At 40.0% G+C, this 24,450-nt stretch overlaps 1 protein-coding gene across 1 annotated transcript in view; it reads left to right on the top strand.

Moving 5' to 3' along the window:
* Positions 1-8,384: 8,384 nt before the first annotated feature.
* sgk1 (serum/glucocorticoid regulated kinase 1) overlaps positions 8,385-24,450 on the top strand; it is a 32,860-nt gene continuing 16,794 nt past the window's right edge. Inside the window, exons 1-3 of the mRNA XM_008397959.3 lie at positions 8,385-8,776; positions 9,206-9,389; positions 13,494-13,733. Coding sequence (XP_008396181.1) covers positions 9,258-9,389; positions 13,494-13,733 — 372 coding nt within the window. The 5' untranslated portion in view covers positions 8,385-8,776; positions 9,206-9,257. The remainder of the gene's footprint in view (positions 8,777-9,205; positions 9,390-13,493; positions 13,734-24,450) is intronic.

The raw sequence follows: 24,450 nt of genomic DNA, 5'->3' as shown, positions 1-24,450 counted from the left end.
CTGTACAGAGAAGAGTGATGGTTTTGATCTCTTCGAGAGCACAAGACTAAAGGAAGGAACATGAAGGTCTGTCGTAAGGACAAGCTCTCTTGAATGTGTAGTTCTTATTTCACCCTAAAATTTGAACAATGTTAAATCTGAAAGATATCTACAGGGCCTTCCTGCAAAGGAAGTCAACTAAATATAACACCTTAAGGAAGATTAAACTAAACCAACCAACCAACCCTAATGTTAGCCTAGCCTTAGCACAAGGTTTTAGGGAGGAATACTTAGGGGTAGCAAAACTTTTTAAAGTAATCATTTTTGAGAGAGGAGATAAAATTGCACATCATCACTCAGAGGAAACTGCTTACGTTTTGTAAGGCTTTTGAAAGGAGCACTCAGTTATGACCCGGGCAAGTATGCCGCATGACGCAAACCAAATGGATTAGTTTTGAGAATAACAGCTAAAGAAGAATGTCATGACATCTCTGCAGAAATTGTGCACGAGTATCTGCATTCCATGTAGGTCTTTCTTGTATGACAAATAACTTTAAAGTAAGGCATATATGATATGAAATTGATATGAAATTGCTTCTGAATTATCATTTCACTTCTAGTTTTTAAAGTCCTTTTCATCAGTCAACAGTGTGTACCTATGGCTCTGTTGCTGTTCTTGTGCTTTTCATTTTCATGACAGATTGAACATTAAGATGAAAAAATATGATAAATTGCCCTTTGAGGTTTGTCCTTGGAGACACACAACTCATTTGCTTCTGTGCATGTGTGTGTGCGTGTGTGTGTCTGTATGCATGCGTGTACAGGTGATATGTTGCAGAGTCTCCAGGCTTACCCTTGTCAATCTTCCAGGCCACGACTGCATCAGTGAAAAGGTCAGAAGACGTCTGCAAAACAAGCAGACAGACAAAGCTACTGGTGAATATTTCATACAGTTACTGACACACACACACACACACACACACACAACAAACCCCAAAGAGCAGCAACAAAAGACTGAAAAGAATTTGTCTGTGTTTTTTTTTACAGAGCTAAGAATAAGCAAAGTGTGAATTACTTTCATATTGAAAGCTTTTGTTTGTCTAATCTTCCATAACTGTGCCAACCTAGATCAGCAAAACTAGTGCACAGCTGGTATGTGAAAAGTTGCTGCTCCGCATTGTTGATCTGCGCACCATGAAATCTAGGGAACTGAATGTTCTGAATGCCACTCAGTCTGGCCAGTCTGAACATTGCAGCTTGAACCACATACCTCAACAGGTATCGACGGCCAGAATCTCTCCCTCCCTTGGGCATCTTATAAACTGTGGCTAATGCTGTTTGCCAGTGGCAGTATGCAGTGGAGGTAAATGGGTAAGGCGGGGTTGTTACACAACATCATGAAATAACATGAATCTGATATTGTAGATTTGAATATGGCTTTATAAAAATAAAAAATAAAAAAAACATATATTTTTTGGCAGCATTAATTTCATTGTTGACACTAGATGCTTGACATTGCATGTGACCGGAATCAAATAGAATATGGAAATTGGTTGCTTATACTTCCTGTATTTGAACATTTTCAGCTTATTAATCCTGTAATTTATTCTTTACTGTGAAAAGAAAATCTTCTAATAATAAGCTAAAAAGTAATGGCTTAAATGTAATAAAAAGGCCTCTCAGGGTATTAGAATATTTTAATAAAGTAAATTTAAGTAATTCAAATCAAATGTGAAACTTTTATATAATATAGATTCCAGTGAAATGCTAATGATGTCATCTTGTTCTTCCTTCTCTTGTCAAGAAGCCATTCTGCTAATGAGTTTAATGACGAGAAATCAGTCATCCATGGATTAAAAAATTCAAAAGATGCATGATAAAAAATGTTTTATCTGAGAAATGTTATATTGTGGCCAAAGCAATGTTGAAAAACATTGGTATTTGACTTGTGCGTCCAGCAAACAGTCAATGATACTCTACCAAGAGGGTGTGCCACAGGTTGTACTGCTAAAGAAGCCGGCTGTTCACTCATTGACTTTGAACTGAAAGTTGAGTGGAAGAAAAAGGTGCAATAAATGATGGTTTAAAAGCAAAAGTTGCGTCAACCCGAGACTTGTTGAGAAGAAATCAACAAGCCTCCAGAGTTTGGAGGAGGAATGGAGATGGACAGAATCCAAGCTGCTTGAGGTCCAGTGTGACGTTTCCACAGTCAGTGATCATTTGTGCGGCTGTCTAACGGGACATTTCAGAGCCCTAATTGCTTACGTCTGCTGGCAAGCTTTATGAAGACGTTCTTTAAATGTTTCAGTAGGTCTTGGCACCTGTCCACACTTGTAAATGAGCCAGTGACTCCTTTAATGAGAATATTGGTATTATGCTATCAAATTTAAGATTGTCAAGAGGAAGATGACAGACCATGCCGAGCCACAAAGACACATTTCTCCATGCAGAGGAAGCTTTGACCTATAGTGTATATATTACACACTATATACAGTAGATATGCTTTTCAGTAGACTGACATTCCACTGGTGTTATTCTTTATCTTAGTTTGATTATGGGAGAAACTGACATTTGGGTGTCCATTGGTTGTAAACCATAGACATCTTAATGAACACATTTTAAATCATTCACACAGCCTATTAGTAGCCATGTAGTGCTTTTTAAATGAATAAATATAACCACATTTTCACAGTAATCTAACATAATGTAGCCATATGTACATCTATTGTTTGAATTTGCTCATAAATGGTATATTCTCTCTGTAATTATTAAAAACTGTTAATAACTTACTGCTGTAGGTAAGCCATAAAATTATACCTTTAGATATAATAGGGAAGCATGACGTGTAGAGAAATGTAACCTAGATCCACAGAGTAGCTCCACAGATTTAATTGGGGTTGTTTTTCAGAGCTGCATTTCCTTCTGGGTTTTAACTCTGCATGTGTGTGCCTGGAAATAAATGAAAGTGAAAAAAGCTAAGACATTGGTATTTTAAAAACTCGAGCCAAGCCTTCGCAATCCTTTATCTTTAAAAAAAAAACATCAAATGAATTCATGTGATGTCAGGAACTTTCAATAGACTACAGATATGTGCTGCGTGTGCATTTAAGACAATTTTGCTAAATGCAATAGCAAAGATGTAGAATAAGTGTCCGATTCTCTGCGTGTGCGGTGATATCACCCCGGCGATAACTTTGCATATCTCACGGCACGCGTCATTTCTCCTTCTTTCGCACACAGGTTACACACACTGAGCACAAACACAGGCGACACGTCTGATCACACATCACATCCAGTCATCAGATGGTGAACATCAGGTGTGTGAGCATCAGGTGACTCAACCTTCACAACTCCCATGTGACACCTCACACCATATTCCTTCCACGTGATTTTCTTTTTTAAACCCGACTTGTCCCAGTTCCTATCCACAGCTACCAACTTCTAGAACACTGTCAATCATCTCAGATTAGAAATGTTGTCTCCTAATCTACTCCCCCCCCCCCTCTTCTGCTGCCAACCACATGACTTGGCTTTTAAGATAAACACATATAAATGAGATTTTCTTTTTACTTCTGTTTCATCAGATGAATCCACCAACGCCTAAAGGGGCTGTCATAATTTATTGTCTGCAGATTACATGGTATTAGTTTATGTTCAGCACTAATTTTCACAATACAGTAAGATCATTTTACCAACCAGAATCAAATAACCCTATTTTAGACAAGTTTTCTTTAAGAAAACAAACTTCTTTAAACTAAAGGAACATTTCAGCAAAAAAGGATTTCCATCCATCCATCCATCCATCCATCCATCCATCCATCCATCCATCCATCCATCCATCCATCCATCCATCCATCCATCCATCCATCCATCCATCCATCCATCCATCCATCCATCCATCCATCCATCCATCCATCCATCCATCCATCCATCCATCCATCCATTCATCCATCCATCCATCCATCCATCCATCCATCCATCCATCCATCCATCCATCCATCCATCCATCCATCCATCCATCCATTAAAATGTAAAGGAACCCTGCATATGCATTGGTATTTACTACGTGTTATTCTGCAGAAACAAACACCTTTTGTTTTGTGTCTTCATTTTTAGAGTGAAATTAATTTTAACAGGACTCCTCGCTCCCAATAAGTACAGAAGAAAAAGATTAAATTCATGAGTGTCATGCCAAATAAAAACCTCACAAATGTAAAAAAATAAAAATAAAAAAATAAAAACTTTGGGGGTGGGAGACTGTCACAAACGGAGCTTTGCAGTCGCTGCTCTGGTTTTAGCCGAGCGAGTTCTGGGATGATTGTCAGCTCGTGAACCAATCTAATTGGCTCTTCAGCTTTTTCCTTCTGTCTCCTTAGCTCAGCACTGCAGCATTGTCAGTCCCATCGGGAGATCGCGGCTGCACTTTCTCCCACACAAAACAACACACTCGCGCACCAACACAGCTTGGGAATGTGGCCAGTGAATAAAAACAATTCCCCACCACAACCCCTGGCACGTGCGAGTACCTCTCTCTTTCCCCACGAGACTCAGACCATTTCTGTTTTTGCAAGTAGGTTCTCTCCAAACTCCCACATATCTCATAGACACACACACACACACACGTCTGCACTTGTGGCTGTGTGTATAAAGCTCATTAGACAATGATAGATTCAGAAAGCTCGAGCTTACACCCTGAGAGAACCTTGAGGCAGATTACACCTAATTAAAAGGTATGACAGAGACTGAAAATCATATCCACACACACACACGCACGCACACGCACACACACACACACTTTAAGCAGATACTGACACACAAAATTGTGCTCATCGCCCTATTTATTATTCAGATGTAGTTGTCAAAGTGAATAAATATTGTTTACTTGCTTGACTCAGGAAATTCTGCACTTACTCGCATACTGATACCCTCACACGTTTTTTTTTTCCTCCCTATACAACATGCCTCCGCTTCCTGTGTCGTTTCAACACCTTTTCTTTCTGCAGATCATTCACACCCAACCGAGCACTGTGGGTTTGTGAGGAATATCTCCTGTGCAAACCGAGTACTTCTTTTTGAAAACATATGCGTTTTTATTTTTGTTGTTGTTTTTTTTTCCACAGTAAGTCACATCAGATGAAATCAGGTTCTTTTTTTTTTTCTTTGGTGCAAAAGCACAGAAAGTATTGCTTCTATTTTCAGTGAGGGGAGAAAAACTGTGTATGTAGACCTTTTTTTGGTGCAGAGTAAAACTATGGTTAATTTATGACATTCCCTTTAAAGTGGAAGACAGTGAGGGGGTGGGGGGGAGGAATGTGTTTCAGAGAACAGTACAAACGGTATACAGTTGGAGGAGAGGGGAGGAGGGGGAGGGGGTCACATGGTCTGGGCATCACTGCCAAATTATGAGCTCACCACCGCATGTCAGTGGTCAGCCGGTTCGTGCCCAGAAAAGATTCACCCTCTGTGAGACGGTGCTTTTCTAAGCAGATGAGCAGAAGTCAAGGAGGCGTGGGAATCAGCTCTGATCTACACACCGCAGACACCTCAGAGGCCAAAGACAAACATATGAGAAACAACGGAAAGAAAGAAGTTCACAAGTTTAATTAGGCTTGCACTTCAAATATTTTTGTTTTGTTTTTTTCTCTTAAAATGAAAACTGTTATCACTGTAAGCAGGAGTGCTGCTGAACTGGCACTAGAGGTGTGGCATCCTGTCAACATTGCTTGCGCAGAATTTTCAAAACGAAGATGAGTAGCGTCAAATGATCTGGGCGTGAGCCTCTCCTGAGCTAAAACACCAGGCTTTTATCCAGGCTAAGAGGAAAAATGACAGGACAGTTGCGCCGCTAAAAAAAACAGATTAAAGGGCATTCATCAACCAGTAACACAGTCTGATCGCTTCCATGTCGCCCTGCAATGATGCAGTAATTAACGCTAAGGCAGACCAATCACGAATTGAGTGTCTTTACCATAAAGAGGATACTTTTTAGTAGTCTAAAATAATTTTGTACTGGTTTCATGTTACATTTAAGCTTATGGTTAGAAATAATCATTATTTCTAGTGATTATTTTTCACTACTTTGTTTTCATTATTTTTTTTCATTGGAAATAACCAATAATAATTCAAATAACACCAGAAATGTATCACTTTATGCGTAACGAATTAGTTTTGCTTCCTCAATTAATTTGAGAAATGAATTAACTTGTGATATTGTTATTTTCATTTCAGACAACTGCTTTGACTCAAAATGCACCAGCTTCACAAAAACCTCACTTGACAAAGAGAACAATCCTAAACTTCACTTTTTTTTTTGTTTTTGAGTTTTAAAGTAAGAGCACCACATTATTTCAACAGACATGGTTGATCTGCCATTTGTTTGCGCAGTTATTGTTGTTAAGCCTTTAAGTTGATTTAGTTAATATTTTTTTCCCACCAAAAAGGCAAATGAAAATAAGCTGTATTGTTGTTGTTCATTACATGATAGGCACATACCCAGTGGAGCTCATTAGCCGCCTCAGATTACAGGTCTGTGCCATTTCTGGCCATCAAACAGCCTCAGCCTCACTTGGCTTCCCAGACTTAAAATGTCTGGACATCAGAGTGAATAAAGCATCAGACATTCACACAAATCAAAATCCTCTCACATGTAAATGTAGCTTTCAATTTGTACCCTTTATTTTTCATGAGGCTCCAGCTATTTATAACACTTTATCACACCTGTATGAGTTTGAAGAAAAGCTATGATTTATTGATTTTTCAACTGATGTGTAAAATTTAGCAGAATCTGTAGTTAATTATTCAGTAGCTACTTTTTTTTATTTCATAAGAGCTGCAATGAATCTTTTCTGAGATCACAGAATTATTCATGTGCAATGCAGCTAAACAGTTGAGAGAGAATCTGTTGCGGTTATGTAAGGCTGTGCTGCTGTCAGACTATGTAATAGCACCCCAGAGCCCTTAGAGCTCTATGAGGAGACGCTATGGCAAAGTAGGTTGTTGTCTTCATCCTCCTGACTGGATTCAGTGATTCCACTGGTGTTTTTATGTGAAGCATGCTGGGGTTTTTTTTCTCCTTTATTCAAGTGACTTCATGAAATGAGGCACAAATTTAAAGGTGTGATTTTTCTTTTATTATTACTTCCGCTGTGTGGAAATTCCTGAGCCAGGTTTATTTATCATTTTCTTTTGAAAAAGTCCATCACTTTGGTGGTGATAGCAGAATTTAATGAAGCTATATAACAGCAGCAGATGAAGCAAATGTTGATAGTAAATCATAAAATGGAAATAAAAACAATAGTTCTTCACAATAAGCTTATTTTTACATTTAAAGTTATACTACCAGAGCACTGCCCAGTCAATGTTTCCACTCAAAAGGCAGGAATATGTCTTTCATATGAAGCTAAAGGAGATTAACTCGCCTAGCGAGTATTAAATTTATTCCAGTTGAAAGGTCAACACATGCTGCAGACTACTATTTAATTTAGACTGAGCAGAGGGACAGTGATTGCATTTTATTATTCCCCCTATGTCATCAAATGCAGTAATTCAGTTTCAGATAGTGCTAATAAAACATATTACGCTAATGTGCTACAATAACACAACAAAATCATTAAAAAAAAAACACGTGATGGGAACAACCCCACAACAGGTATACATAAAAACAATAGCAAAGTAAAACTTTGTGTCATTTTGTGTCAAACACTTTTAAAATAATATCCATGTCTACATTATCAGAGACAGAGACGCACCGTGGTATTAAATAAAGCATAAAAACACACTGAAATGAACACTGAAGAATGGGCTAAACAATCAATCAATATAAAATATTGCATCTTTAATACAACTTGCAAATACTGCTGAGAGTTCTGGCAAAGTGTGAAGGGTTAAAAAAAAAAACTTTACTTTTTTTGTATATTATTTGATCCTCAGCCAAACACACCCAGCACTTCTTCTAACATGTACAACCAGAACAAGGAATCATGCTCGTGGGATGTCGAATGAGGGAAGTTAAGTGTTACGTTACGGGGCCGGCGGCGAGAGCTCAAGCCCAGCTGGAGCAAATCAGATGAAGCATGATTAAAATGTTCTCTCTGTGCGTTAAGCCTTTGTGGAGTTAGCATGAAGAGCGGGCAAAATACAGGTCTCACTGTTCTCTGTAGTCCTCGCCTGGGACAATTTTAGCCAAGAGGAAGAAGACCTCGGAAGAACAAGGTGTGACAGAGCGATGGATGGAGAGGAAACGGGAGGAGCTAACCTCAACTGCAGAGGAATGATGAGTGGGGGGTGGAGGGGGAGCGGGGAGGGCGAGGTGGAGATGAGGAACAGTGATGAGGCAGGATGGAGAGAGAGAGGAGAGAAGGAGGGGAGGGGAGGGGAGGGGAGGGGAGGCAGCAGCTTCTCACTGCAGAGCCTTTCATTGATAAAGTAGCAGCACTGCAACTGGACACATCATCCTCCCCTCATCATGCACCCACACACGCCTCCTGACTTCTCCTTCTCAGATCGTTCACCCACGGTGCATCTCAAGCTGTTGCACCGCTGATGACACACACACTCACGCACACACACATTCCACTCAGTGGCATGTTTTCGTTGAACAGCGACCTCATCTCGTCTCTCTCTTCTCTCTCTTGGTCTGTCTTTGGGAATGAAGACGTAGTTGAGGCAGGAAACTGAAGGGGACACCTGTAACCTGACGAGAGGACTCGCTTCTCCCCGTTTGAGACTCTCCACACCAAAACAAAACAAAAAAGGCTGCAGTGGGATCAGTGGAATCGGCAGAAACAACAGCAGAAAGGTACAGAGGGAGGCGGGCACGACGGCACACTCCTGAGTGATGCGCCGAGCAAAAAAGATGCATAAACTTTGCACATTAGAACAGTTCAGAGATGCTTTGAGTGTGTTTGTCTACTTCGGTAAACAACGCTGCTTCCTCTCCATCAATCTCCATGTGTCTGACCAGTTATCACCTTCCCTTCTTCTCTCTGTTCATCATTTATCCTTGTTTCTTCCCATCTTTGTTGCTTTTCGAGTAATAGAACACTAATTGCAGCTTCCTGCCCCCCCTCTCTTTCATTCTGCTCCATATGCCTTTTCCACCTTCTCCTGTCTCACTCTCTTGTTTTCTTGTTGTTGTTTGTTTTATTGCCACACAGAATCTCTCCCATGTTTTGTCCCTTGTTCTCTCTCTGGTGCTTTAAACATTCTCTCTCTTGCTCCCTGCCAGTCCTCCCGTCACCCTGGGATCTACGGAGACAAGCGGCGTGCCGGTGTCGGCCATGAAGATGGTTAACGGGGGAGGAGGAGGTGGTGGTGGTGGTGGAGGAGGAGGCGGTGGAGTTGGAGGAGGAGGAGAGAAAACAGCCTTCTCCTTTAAGAAATGTTCCGCTTTTCAGTTTGTCAAGAGAAAGGTGAGTCGTTTTTGGGGAAGATTTTTATAAGTTTGCTATTTCAGGCACATATACATGCAGCTGTTCCCAATCCATCTCTGTCTGCGTGCTTGTGTGTGTGTGCGTGTGTGTGTGTGTGTGTTTGTGTCTGCGTGCCAGAGATGATGTCATAGTCAGAGCTAAGCCACTCTAATCGGGCAAAAGATTGGATTCCCTCTGTGTCTGTGTGTACAGTGTGTGTGAGGGTGTGTGTGCACTCCACAGTCACCGTAGGATTAACAAGTGTGAAAATCCTTCAGTTCAGCCTGTTTTGGACCATCCAGAACATGATGCTGCCGTGTTGTCCCGGTTTCCTCAATGTTCCCAGTCTGCATGTAATGATGTTTTAGTTAGTTGTCGAGAAATAGCATTAGCAAAATGTAGAATTTCTTCACAGTTAAATGCTAAAAATGATGGTTTGTTGAGCCCTCTTTAATCTATTGCTGCTGCTAAATTGTGGAAGATACCAAAGTAATTAGTAGCATCCATCTGTCTGTTAATCTCAACACAGAGCACAGCACATATTAGGAAGAGAGTTGTGGAGTTTAAAATGTAAAACAGGAATAGATCATGAAACAATGTTCAAGCCTTGAGCATCTCACAGAGCTCTGTCCAGTTCCTCAAACAAAAAATGTGAACAGCACAAACAAAACCGAAGATAGAAACAGTACAAATGCTCATGGTGACTCTGGAGGAGTTGCAGGGATCTGGAGCTCACAGAAGAGAATCGGTCAACAAGAAAAAATATTTTTAGCGTAATCTACCAGTTTGGGATTTAAGAACGAGTAGTGATAAGAAAGCCAGAAGAAGTCCTGTTTCCAGTTTGCCACAAGCCAAGAAGGAGACAGAGCAAATCTATGAATGGTGCTCTGCTTAGATGACACCCTCATCTTAATGCAAAATGTTGTACAAGGCAGAACTAACACTGGCCATCAGTCCCAAGGAGCCATCCCTAATGTGAAACATGGTGGTGGCATAATTATGCTATGGGAATGATTTCTTTTGTAACAAACTTGAGGCAGGAACCAAAACCGTCAGAACTGCAATGGGGAAGCTTAGATCAAAGAATGAAATAAATAACTGAGAACCTGATTATAGACTCTTATTATGCAATTAAATTCCAGTCCCTACATGTGCAAAGATGGTGAAGACATGCCCTAAAAAAGTTAAACTCATAAATGTGGGAACTATTCCGGTACAAAGAAATAACTCAAGAAAATTTGAAAACAGTTTTCTTTCCTAGTATACAAAAACTGTATTTATTTTGTGTGCGTCTCTTATATAAAAGCTTAATAAAATACATTGAAGGGTGTGGTCACAATGTGACAAAATGTGGAACATTTCAAGTGGTGTGGATCACCCTTGTGATCCCTGCTTATGTAAGAGACCAAATAGGCTTAGATGAGAAACAAGTGTGATGGCCATGTCACAACTTAAACGGATATTCAGAGAAAACATCAAAAACTTAGAAAAAATAAGCTTCAAATTTATATGACAGAACCATCTCATAATTGAGGACGCATTCTCTCTTTGTTGTCACATGTTTTTTGTTTTTGTTTTAAAATGTTGCCAGTGGTAAAAAAAAAAAAAGTCTCCTCATTAAAAAGTGAACCCAACCGGCTGTCCTCTGGATCCTCCGGCCGTAGCAACAACAACAAAATTACATTCTTTAGCTCAGGGTTTCAGGAGGGAAAAGATTAACAATGTGAAACTCTTTTGCAAAACCAAGGAAACAAACACATAAGAAAACCTCCTCATTATGTATTTCAGCTGCCATGACCAAATGCAATGATAGCTCCTTTTTTTTTTCCTTTGAGTCTTTCTACATTTATGGGATTCTTCTGTCCTCTGTGCTGTTTCTTAAACCAGATGATAAAATTTAATAGCTTGTTTCGGCTCTGTTGTAAAGACTTCGTGCATTGTAGTTTCTCATAAAAGTTTCATTTTGTCAGGGAGGAATTTGTTAAGTCATGCCATGTAAAATCTTATACAAATTCATTAAATAAACAGCAGAAGTAGTGTCTTTATATTTGAGGGTTATATATATATATATATATATATATATATATATATATATATATATATATATATATATATATATATATATTATGAAATAAACAGTGTTGACTGTCGAAAAAGTGAGGTAACACATTGGTCGGCCGGAGGCTTGTTTAGCTGATGAGCTGAAGAGTGCTGCATGCTGTAATTATACCGGGCTTGACAAGCAGCGCAGCTCTTGCTTTCCCTAATCTGAATAATTTACTGCTGAGATCAAACAGAGCTTCTTGACCTCAAGTGGTAATAGGAAGGAAGCGACTAATATTACTCCAAGCTTGTGGAAAGTGCATGGACTTGATGCATTCACCCCATAATGTCTGTTCTCCCCTGAGCAAACAAGAAAGCATGTGTTTGTCTTGAACAAGATCCCAAAGTGCATCAGGTCTGTGTGTGTCTGTCTGGCTGTCTGTCATCTTGAGGACAAAGGTAAAAAAAAAAAAAAAAAAGCCTGGAAGCTTTCAGCCAAGCATGAGCTCATAACGCTAATTAGGCACAAGGATGTGAGCAGGAGTCCAGACTGGATCCTCTATGTCTCTGTTGCAACAAAAGAGGAAACTATAAAAAGAAATCTAAAATATCAATATATCTGATTGAATGAGAATGTTTTCATTGGTCATTTTTGGACCTGGACACTTCAACAGACAGGAGGATGATGATGCATGTAACGTTAGAAGCTCTAATGAAGGTGATCAAAATTGAGAAATACTCCTGTTGAGATGACATCAACGATTTTGTCTTTTTTTGTTGTGTGACTGTGGTTAATTTGTTAGGTTTAAAGGAGCTCTATGTTTTGTTTTTCAAAAGTAATCAAAAAGTAAACCTTTTTTCCACAATTTGTCATGGTACAAGAACAAACTTATATTTATTTGATTGGGATTTTGTGTGTGAAAACTGGCTGAACTTGAGCAATTTTGCCTCTAGATGATAAAACTGGCAAATACATACCCTGAAACACCTGAAGCTGCTAATGGTACCATGTGAGCTAGGTCCAAATACATGCCACACTTTTAAGATTTCCACATGTAAAATGTTTTAAAAGCTATGGTGAATTTTCCTTCTACTTTACAACAATGCACAGCTCTGTGCAAGGTAATGCAGATCACCTTCTTGTGTATGATATTTGAAATGAAGGTTCAGGACTCATGCTTATGTCTTTCTGGAGATTCTTACATCAGTTTGTTTTCCTCGCTGCTCTAGTTGTTTTTGCTTTCACCTGCTGGCTTGTTTTTTCAGGATTGTTCTTCTTCCTCCAGACCCAACAGGTCTTGACATGCTGTCTGGCTACCCTTGGCTTTGGGCACTTAATCTCAGTGCATTTTGTGCGTGCGTGTGCGTATGTGTGAGTCTCAGCTGTCTGAACTTGCTCCGTCACACAGGCCACAGCCCCACGGTGTGTGTTTACTCAGTGCTCAACACGCACAGCATGATGAGTTTTCTCAGAGCCTCTTTCTAAAAGGCCTTTCTCTCCTCTGTCAGTCATGTGCTTCTGTTTTTGTCTGGCTCCTCTTCACTTCCATTGTGTCTTTCCTTTAAAACTGCACACACTTGCCCACACTCAACTATGCACTTTTGTTGGGTTGTTTTTTTTTTTGCGAGAAGTGGCAGCAGTTCTGGGGAAAAAGCTGACTCACTGTGTACTATTTGCATTGTTTCTCAACGACCGACCTGCAACTGTGCTGGGTATATACAGTTTGCTGGCAGCGCATGCCTGCAGATCCATTTGTAGTGTGGACCCAACAGAAATAATATCTAATGATTGTCAGAGTATAATGGTTCAGTAATTCATGTGTGTTTTTCCATCTGGCAGGGCATAGTCGCACCTCTTTCAAGTATGTCTGTGTGACCCTCCTGAGCAAACGTGTAATTTGAAATAGCGACTCCTTTGACCTTGATCACACACTGCAGCTGGCTAGGCTGACTGCGTGTGTGTGTGTGTCTGTGTGTTTGGGTTTGTGTGCGACAGGAGAAGACAAGTAAAAGTAAAATCAAACAAACAAAGCTGAATTAATATTACCGTTTCCTGCGTAGGTACGGAGGTGGATGAGGAACCCCAAAGTGAGCGTGGAGAAAACCCAGGGGAAAAATCTTCTCTATCCGTGTCCAAGATGTCCCCTGGCTGAGGACCTGTGGTACACACACTTCCCCTCGCCGTACGGCTGCTGCCACTACGCAGGCCTGCAGGGATGCCATTATTACCACCAGGAGCTCTGCTCCCCCTGCACCAAAACTGGACAACCCAGCGGACATGAGAAAGGCAAAAGCTGCAAGGTAAAATATATACAAACAGTGGACAACATTTGTGTCACCACGACTCTGTAGGTGTCACCGCCATTTCGTGATGTCACTCTGACATGCTATCGCTAGCTTTTACTTTGCTGGGTCATTTCAAACCACAGCCCTGAAGGCAGAACAGGATGTAATGTTTTTAAACTTCTTCTGGGTTTTTTACCACAGCATACCTGAAAACTTTCTGTAGGCTTCCTCCAATTTTCCACTAACCTTAGTGTTCTCATTCGGCGAGTTCATGTTTTCAGAAGAGTTTTGCACAAAATCTTTCATCGGCTATAGCTTAGTTTTATTTATTTATTTAGCCTTTTCTGACTCTTAATACAGCATATAGTCATTTGAAGCAACAAGAAGACTGAACTGTGAGTTCTATAGAATCCTTCAACTCTCATTTTTCTTCAGTGCCAGTAAAAAAGAATATACCTGCAGTCAAACATGGTGGTGGTAGTGTGATGCTCGGGGACTATTTTGCTAATTATACAGGAGGACAGTTCTCCAAAGCACACCAGCAAGTACAACTCTGATTGGCTCAGAACATATCACAGTGAAAGTTTTACAGAGGTCTGGTCAAAAGCAATTTGGGTTGAATCCGTGGTCACAATCTTTCATGTCAACTGGGCCAAGTTGCCATTGGAATAATTGAAAAAGGATGTAAAATACAATTAAACTAAATGATGGAAAATAGTATTTAAAATTATGACTTTATATTCTTTGAAATACTGGTACACAAACGTCCTGTATTGTCTACAGCAAATCTTAAAGTTCTGTGGGATCGGATTGCCTCGTTACAGTGACAGAGTGTAGGAAAGTGCTTGAATAAATATTTGAACTATGAACAAACAGTTGCTTACATTACACAATTTAAAAAAAACATTCAAAACCACATGCATTTTGTATTTAAATGTGCAATTTCTTATTCTTCTTAATACAACTATATCAAATTATTTATGTGATGCAGATTCAAATAGTCTCTTCTGCATGCAGTCTCCATCAAGGAGGTGAGGAGGTGCATAGCAGACTGTTTAATGTGCTAAAAAAAAGTGTATAATCTCCATTTACTCCAGAATGCATGTTGTGAGACTGCGGGAGGCAACAGCAGGCACAGGAACAACATGCTAAGTCCTAAAGATCTCAGCCAAGACTCCAGCTGATTATGCTGCTTTTTTTTTTTTCCAAACATCCCACTCCTCATAGGTGAATTAATCTTTGATGATGCCTTCTGATAGCTTTAGTGACCGCAGAACCTGCTGTACTTACTTTTAAATAATATTTAAAGGTACAGTCTATCAAGGATTATCAGGACATCATGCCCTGATTCATTGTCTGTGATGCAACGGGAGCGGCTACCCACTCACCTGCTGTTTGAGCACACAATAATTTTCCGCCTCTGGTCTGCAGGTGGAAAAGTTTTTAGCGCCATAATTTCAGTCGTTTCACTTTAACATCAACATCGCAGAAAGAAGCCAGGGAAGGAGTGGGTAATAAAAGGATTCTAGAAATTGCTTTGTTTCTCTTGGTCCTGTCTTTAGGCGGCACCATGATTGCTGTTATGTAATGCAAAAAAAAAAAAAAACAAGAAAAAAACACAAAAGCAAACAAAATACTGAGGTTTACTGCTGCCCTTAGTTGGCGAGTGTATCTAAAGTGGACAGCGGGACGACTGAGTCCAGCCAAAAACGCTGTACCTGTCAACAAATGTCTTGCTTTAATACACGTTACCGTTATGTCACCGTATTGTGGCTGCAGCTAACCTTCTGTTTGTCACTCACTGCACCCGTCAGCTCACTCCGCCTTTGTGTCTGTGTGTGTTTTTCCAGTTTCCTGGGCTTTAAGAGGGAATGAGTCATCACCGTCCCATTGAGGCTATAAGCATAACTCTTTCGGACTAAATACGAGCTGTGTTGCATGAGACGGTGTCAAGGTGTTCGAGGAAATCAATTTTCATTCCATTTTACTCCATTTTCCATTTTCTTTTTGTGGCAAGTGGGTAGCTTCTTCTACATCACACAGTACCATGTGTTTTACCAAAATGACAGTCAAGCATTTTTTTTAATGGGGCTCTGAATGCTACTAGCAGGTATGCTTGTCTGGCCTGCTGTAGATTCATATTTGCTTTTTTTTCTCAATCCAGACCAGCTGAAGCTAATGACTACATTGAGAGAGGCCAAAATCCAGAGAGGAATTTTCCCATATCAAAACAATTTGAATATCAAAAATTGCAGTAGATTTTTATGAATCTTTAAACAGTCACCACATTTTGTGGTTATTTTATTATTTACCAACAAAAGAGGTTGGAGGTAGTGTGCCTCCAATGATCTTAACGTGTAAAACACCACACTGAGGGGAAAGAAAACATGCAAAATATTTCCAGAGTGACTTCCTAGTGTTCAAGTAAAGTATCATAAAAAAAAAAGAAACAATGCTAATTCGAGGGGGTAGGTTAAGGAGAACAAATTCTGCTGATTTCTACGCTCTCTTATTTTTCTGTTAGTTAATTACTCGGGTGTCTCCTCTGCTTGTACTGTTCTTAGTACATGTTTTACACAAAAAGCTTCCACGTAAATGACCACCCAAAGCAAAACCACAAGGACAATGCTGACATTCTTCAATCTGCATTTGGATAAACGGCAACAAAATTTTTGATCTCTTTGTGGTTTTAAGATGGCCCTCTTTGGTGTGATTTCTGATATGGCTTACTATCTAGAGTGCAGTAGCTACTCTGAGATTGTTTAAAATGACGATTCATTCAAAATTCACCACTGATGCAAACTCGTTTGGATTTGTATTAAATAATAAAGGCGTCAAGCGAGTTGGAGGAATTATATGAACCGCTCAGAGCCTTTTGACAGATACTCACTTCAAAAATCTTAATCTGTCCCTTCGAAATGGATGAATCTGTCCACAGCGTCTCTTATCTGAGAAAATAACTTATGGTTCTGCAGAAATGCGGGGCGTTGTGTTGAGGTTAGAACAGCATGCACAGAGAACACATAGAACAAATACTACACGTCATATGTTGTTATACATCAACAGAGTGTTTCGTGAACATGATATTGCATCTTTGAATGTTCTGTCCACAGAGTCTGCAAGTCAACCTCCCCCCTATAAATAGTTTAGTAAACACCCGAGGAGCCTGAAAGTAACTTTACTTACATGTAAGTTTCTGCTTTGCCCTGATGGAGGCCACCCGCATCCTGGCTCAGATGCAAATGAGCGAGGTTTCATCGTGTGATTTATCAGCCCATCAAAGTGAATTGTCGCTGTCAAAAAGTTGTAGATTCAACAATGTTTCTGATAGACACTTGGTGATGAAAGCACATTTTTCTTTTTGTTTTTTATTACCTTGCTTTGCTCGGTGTGGCTTTTCTGCTTGTGAGACAAGAATTAGTAATTTTTTAATCAGCACTTGGCAGCAGATGTGCTGTTGTTGTGGACGGCTGCCAGAGGACCTGGGACCTGCATATGAACTGGAATTTAATTTGCCTCGAATCCACAGAGAGGAAGAAAAGAACTGATTAAAAAAAAAAACTCACTGAAATCAGAATTTTGGTGAGTTTTAATAAGCTTTTCATTGTTTGGAGAAAAAAAAAATTCTATTTACTCATTAGAAAGCCAATACAGCATCTTTTTCTTCTAAATACAAAGTGTCAGCAACATTAAAAGTTCGGAAAAGAAAAAATAAAAAATAAAGCTTGACCCTCTTTGGCCTTCACCCCACTGACACGTTTTGTGACTGCAGGGAGAAAAGGTTTGCTGCAAGCAGAGGAGAGGGAATGGATCATGACAAATAGAGAATAAAGTCTGGTTGTATCGTTAGAGCTGATGTGGAAGACGCACAAAGAGAAAACAACAGAAGCTGAGAGGACAGTTAATTCCAAACCAGAAGACGAGGCCGTGCCATCTGCCCTGTTGCTGCTTGAGCATGAAGAGAAATAAAAGCTCAGTAAAGCCTCCTGAAAGGAACAACCTGTGGTGTTCGGTGTACGCAGCAGCCGGACTGCCATGCACACTCACACTGCAAGCGTAGCCATGACATTAATCTCTTGAGTCAAGCCTGCACTGTTCCTTATGAGGACTTGATCAAAACGTAAAAAGAACATGAAATCTCAGTGAGAGCCGCTTGTCCCGACTTGCTTTCCCATCTGCGAGGAGTTTTCCTCAATTTTCCACAAATCTAAAGGTGCTGCCAAGCTTCACGGTCGGTGGGGTATTTAAAAAGAAAAGAAAAGCAACATGGCAACAATATTTCCATGTGAATGAATAGCACTTGACACATGTTAACAAGCAGGAGCACACTGACAGCTTCCAGGGAAGTAGTCCTGTTAACCTGATAAACATGTTTTTAGATTGTGAAAGGAATCTGGAACAGTCAGAGGAAACTCAAACCCCGACGGCAACGTCCATGTCATTGGCTTTAACTGCAGAATGTTCCCAAATTCTACAGATATTTTTACTTATGTTATCAATGACAGAGCCCTATGTAACAACGATGACTGTATTCTCATATACACAACAACACATGGAGTGACATACCGCTTATTTACCTGCACTGAGCTATTAGTCACTGCTGTTTGTACTGTAGACAATCTACTCCTGTTTATTGTCTGTACGCTTATGCGTATGCTTACAGTTTTAGCAAATAAAAAAAAATATTGTACCACATATTTTTATTCTACTCTATTGAAAAAAACAATGAAGCATATGTAAAAGCAATTCAATACGAAGAGATATGATTTTGACACGCATCGTTGCTTTGATGGATTTTCATCACGTCAGAGAAGATTCATCCTTTTCTACTGTAAACATGGAAGATAATTATTTTTGCATGAAGCATTAAACCTTAAAATATGCACACATTATGTCTGACTGAATTAGAACTCCTTGTGAGAACTTTTTTTTTTCTTTTCAAAGAAATTGCAGCAACAGGATGCTTGAAGTGTTAATTATCTCGCACTTTCCCAAGTGTAGCTCCTAGCCTTTCGACTATTTCCTATTTATAAAGTAGAAAAGGCTGCATTTTATTATATAAAAGCCCAACTAAATCCACCTATCATGTAATATCTTATACTGTACGTTATGTAAGGCCATAACTATTACCTAAGCTATCCAGCAGTGCCATTTGTCAGGCCATGCCTTTATAGCCTGGTGTAATTATTGATGGAGTGATGGTGTTAATCAGTGAGAGTACTTGGAAAATCCTGAACTTCTCTGGCCCCATTTGAGTTTGCTGTCCAAAAGTCAGTCATGCAGGAGAACGGAAGGAAGGCAAGAAGTGAGGCAGAGAAGATGAAGGCTGGAGAAATCCAGAGAGAAATATGAACCCGAGTGTGTCCAAGAGAAACAGAGATTTTTATCTACTCCCACGAGTCCCTGTGAGATGTGGATGACTTTTGATTCATCCTCAGTCAAAAGCAGCGATAAAAGCTCGGGTCTAAACCTAAAGATTAGAAAGCCGTGCCTCGTTTGTCAGCGAAGTTAAGCTCAATTTTGTTAATGTTCTGTGCGAGTCGGCATGATGATTTTGTACTTTCGTCCTCGTGGACAGAAACTGCCAGCTCAGATGAGCTGGCAGATGATCAGTGGGTCATGTCCATTTGTGATAAGTATGTCAATGAGTCAGGTGGCCACGTGTCTCGCTCTCCGCAGAGATAAAGCAGCAGGAGTTGCTCGATGGCAGCCGCCTCTGTTCTCCATTGGGAGCCACTAAAATCTCACAAGCTGAATCTTCAATGGACTTATTTGAAACAGGTCTTTCTTAGGCGCTGATTAAAACAAAACGATTCGACTCTAAGACTTGGATCTGAGTCTTTGTTAAGTCACAAAACTTGAGACTTGACATAAAGACTCAACTCTCACTTGAGGTCTGGGACTTGAGTCTTGCTGCTACAGTCAGGAGGAAACCCATTTATATGAGCCTTTAAAATCTATTGTTCACAAACAAACCCGATTTATAAAGTAATTCCTGGGATTTAACTTGAATCAAAGCCCTAGAATCAAGTCTTTGAATTTCCACTTAAAGACTTGACTCTGGACTTTGACTCTTTGTTCTTCAAAGAGCCGATACTTGATTTGGATTGTCCCTCGAAGAATAGAGACAGGGGTTTGGACTTATCGATCTAATAACTCTGTGTTTACTCAAACTGGCTCTAAAAGACTTGAGACTGGACCTGCATTCGGAAAAAAAAAAAATCTTGTTAACATCTCTGGATTAAGCAGGCAATGCTAGGGAGCTGAAAAAAAATAGTCAGGTGTTAAATCAGTCTTTATGTGTAAATGAGACCACAGAAGTATAAATCCCCTAATTCTTGTCTTGCACCCTGATTGTAAAGTTTTCCCAGAAAAAAGTTCCATGTTTCTGCAGTGCATTAGACTATATTTCTATGCTGTCAAGATTTGGTTCTTGACGTCATGAAATTAATCTGCATGTCCGTATCAGCAAGGAAGTACTTCTAGATGGAGCAAATGATTGACGCGTTTAGCGTCAGATTTTAGATTGCGGAGCTTTACTAGTGACCAATTATTGGACATTATTCAGGTAAGGCCGTGAACTCTGTACTCCAGTCATCACCTGTTGTAGGCTGAACTTTAAAAGACTGGATGGAAAATCATGGCCGATGTAGTTTTTCTAAATACAGCCAAAAGGATCACAGCTAAAAACTCAGTGAGCTTAGAAACTTTTCAAATCAGTTTCTGAATCAGTTCTTCTTTTTTTCACCTATCAGGTCGTACAGCCCTGAGAGCCACTCAGTTGGATTCAAGCTTTAGCGGCGCTTGCCATGAATTGAATTACTGTCAAAAGGGGTTTTAGTAAGCCCTGGGAGCGAGATGGCATTAGGAGGTATACCCCTCAAGGTCCAATTAGAGTTACAGCAAGAGCACAGGGAGCCAAAAATCCCTTTCCAAGAAGTTGCCTCGCCATGCATACTGTATCAATATCGGGGCGAAATGCCTTTCATTCCCAAATTCTGTTTGTGCCTTTGTGAGTGGTTGATTTAATTGGCTCAGAACTTCCTTTTTTGCCTTGTTACAAACCTCAGCAGCCCCACTCTTTCAAATCCTTTGCTTGGTAATAAAACAGAGGAGGTGCCAGCCTAGCTTCAGCGTGAAGCAGGCTTGTGTCAGTTTGGCCCAACTCCAGCTTCTGGCAGTGCTTGTAGGAGTTTATTGTTCAAACCACAGGTCTAATCAAAATCCAACTTGTATGCATCACAACGTTTATATTTTTGTATCGCTACTTCTTTTCTCGTCTCATTCTAACTATATTCTTTCTCTATTGATTCAGAAACCGGCTTGAATGTCAATTAGATAACTCTCCCTAGACCTGGGGAACGGACTTGTTTAACATTCATTAAACATAACGTTCATCCTTCATCCAGTTAAGTTTTCTGGCAGTAAAACGAATGTGGTTTGAGCAGTAAACTGAAACTAGCATCGCATGACCTGTCATTTTTACCCCAAGCAGATAAATATACACCAGCTAAATAAGGAGAGGCCATTCATTTCCATTGCTACTGCGGCATTTTACAGACAGACCTATTCTGCACCAAAACAGCAAAATAGCTCAGCTGCAGCTACCAGGCATTCCTAGGATATGAATAGATGTTTGTTTTAGATTTGTTTTAATGAAACCTGTCTTCAAAAAAACTTGCAAATCTCATGACAAAGGCATTTGATAGACAGTATGTATTATTGCCTATTGTGCGTAAAGATTATACGTTACAACTAAAGCATCAAACGTGTTTGTGGAGCTATTGTTTTCGAAACGTGCAACCAATCAAAAGGTCCAGCGTCTGAATATGGGTCATTTCTGACGCTGTCCGTCATTGCTGTCAGCTTGAACACTTTCAAATTTGGTTTCAGGTTTAGCTGCTTTCTCAATCATCTGTGGGATTGAGTAAATGGTTTGCCAGATCCTTTAAAGAATTTAACATGCAAGCTTTCTTGTTTTCTGACAGCTTTTGAATGAAAATGTCTGAAACCCTTTGATTTCATCATCGTCTGTCGCAGTCAGGTGAACTTTTCTCCTCGGGAACTTTATACCTTTAAACCAATTCAGTGCTCTTCTTTCTAAAGAACTCTTCTTTGACTTCCTTGTCCAACTGTGGTGTTGACAGCATCCTAAACAGTTGAAACAGGAATTTCAAGATCTATGGCAATTACATTTTAACGATCTCAACGGTCCTGTTTGTGGACAATAACGTTTGAAATTCTCACAGAGGCTCCAGTGGTTGATTTGTTTTGATTGGGATGCTTACTTCGAATCAGTCAAACAGTTGTTGATGCCTACAGTGGTTCATATTTGTAAGTCTGTCATTTGTTTACGGATTTCAAAGTCTCGGTTCAGCATTGTTCATTTGCATCAATATGTAAAACTCTTTATGTCACAGATGACCTCTGACCATGTTCCCTTTTCCGTACATCGTTCATTCCTTCCTCATGTCTGTCCATCTGCCATAGCCAAATAAAAAAGACAAAATGACAAAGAGAAAGGGCAGGAAGAAAAGGAAAAAGCCTAAAAGTCTCTCTCTTTTTTTGACAGTTTTCATTATGAGGGATTTTGGAAATGATTGTTGTCCTAATCTCCTTTGGGAGCCTATCTCCCATCTCCATGCTTCGGAGATGAAGCCAAAACTACTGTATCACTAAAGTGCAGGCAACAGCGCCCTGATTACCCAGTAATAATTTTATTTTTGTACTCCCAGAGACAAATCTACATAAACCGCTTGTGTGGTTTGGGTTTATCAAGCAAACTTGACGGCTGAGCTTGAAATTGACCTAATTTGCTTCCTTGTGAATTGCATGCTGAGCAGTAATCTACTGTAGCCGATCATTGTTAGCAGGGATTTCACTCTGATTCACAATAACAAGTTGTCTCACGCCCAAACGTTACTTACATTTAAAACTGCTGCATCTGCTTTAACATCCAAATGACATGCAAAGAAACCAGCCCAGTGAATGATTGTTTAAACATGGTTACCATTAAACGCGTAAATGTTAAAGAATACGCAGCTTTTTCACCAAAGACTCAACTATTAAAAACTTCATCTTAGTGCTTCCTGAGATTTAAAGATGAAGGAAAGTAATCATGTCACAAAAACAACCAAAGTCAGAAGCAGTTTTGATGCAATTTTCCCATCTTGAATTCGGAATCCTGCTCATCTGGTTATCCCTCTTCATCTGTCGGATTACATTTCTTTTTCTTTCTTGTTTTTTTAAAATCGATTTTTTTTTTCCACTGGTTTTTACCAGCATCTCTGCTGCCTAATCTCCCACATTGCACATGGTGTATTCACTGTCGCTTCTCCATTTGGACCATCTAAATCAGAGCTTATGCTTCCTCGCTTATCCACAAGAGAGAGAATGAGAAAGAACACACTGAGGGATGGGAGGTTTCAAACGAAGAATGATGGGATGAGTAAATGAAGGTACGTTACAAGGACAAATGCAAGGACATAAAAAAGACACTACTACAGAATTGAGGTAGAATAAAGTAAGCAAGAAAGAATTTAGAAAAGAATTAAAGAAAGGAATGAGTCAAAGAAGAGAAAGGGTAGGTAGAACACAAGGAAGGAAAGAAAAAGGAATGAAGGAAGGGCACAAGGAAGGAAGAATATGGTTGGGAAAAAATCTTGGAAATAAAATTTAAATATTTTTTAGTCTTATGCAGTATAAAAAGTAATAAATGTTTATTATTCTTTTTCATTCTGTTAGATAAGTGATCAAGCACTGATTGCTGCTTTACCCTGCACTGTTTTTGACTCTGTGTCCAAAAGGAGGTAAAGGTCAGACTTTTTACGTCAAGTGCTTTTACATCTTATGAGCAATAAAGACAGATAGACCTTAAAGAGGCCAGGCTGGAGAGCGCTGAGGAAGATATTCTAACGAAGTGCGAGTGAAGGAAATGTTTTCATTCCCTGATTTGTGAAGCCATGGGTCTAACGTGGACATCCTGGCTGTAGTACGAGAATTTCCTCTGTGTGTGTTGCATCCTAAGCTTGTGAAGTTAAAGGACAGATCTTGAGGGTCTTATGCAACTTAATCACTGATGGTAGCAGAAAACAAGGTCAAAGGACAGGAAGAAGGGGCTGACAGAGAGGGGAGTCTGTCAAACATGTTCAGCTATTCTCTCGCTGTCTGTTTGTTTTCTTGGCTCCCATTAAGGAATGTTGAAAAGTTTCCCTGAAGATTGCGTCATAAGTAGCCAATTAATACACTACCCAATGATTAATTCACACTTAATGCAGGAAACCTCTGCGGAACATAATCACACACCTACACATCACTCTCTCTTTGACATCCAGTCCTGTCGTATTTGTGTGCACGAGGGAGAAAAAGGAAAGTTTATAGCTGAGCTGCAATTCTGGTCTGAAAGGCAGACAACACACTATTCTCTCTCACTCCTACAGTATGCCGAGGCTATTTTAGAGGTAATGTAGAGGGTCGCCGGGGCAGCAGCCTTGATAAGACTGCAGTCTCTGGAGCAGTTAGCTCGCTGTGCCAAGGACACACTTTACCAAACATAAGAGCTGCTCTGGGTCACCGGCACATCCAGCTATGTAATTTGGTTTCCTCCAGAGCCATTCACACCTTGACCTCGGCTTCCGTTCTCCCATATTGTCCGGCAGATTCGTCTAATCTCTATTCAGTGCATGTGTGCGTTTCAGTGTGTGCTTAAAGGACACATTCCGTTTCTGCTCGT

The sequence above is a fragment of the Poecilia reticulata genome, chromosome 21, assembly GCF_904066995.2.
Source record: "Poecilia reticulata chromosome 21, P_reticulata-male-v2, whole genome shotgun sequence".
NCBI lineage: Eukaryota > Metazoa > Chordata > Actinopteri > Cyprinodontiformes > Poeciliidae > Poecilia > Poecilia reticulata.
The sequence above is the reverse complement of the archived record's forward strand: the minus strand, read 5'-3'. Positions and strand labels throughout refer to the sequence as shown.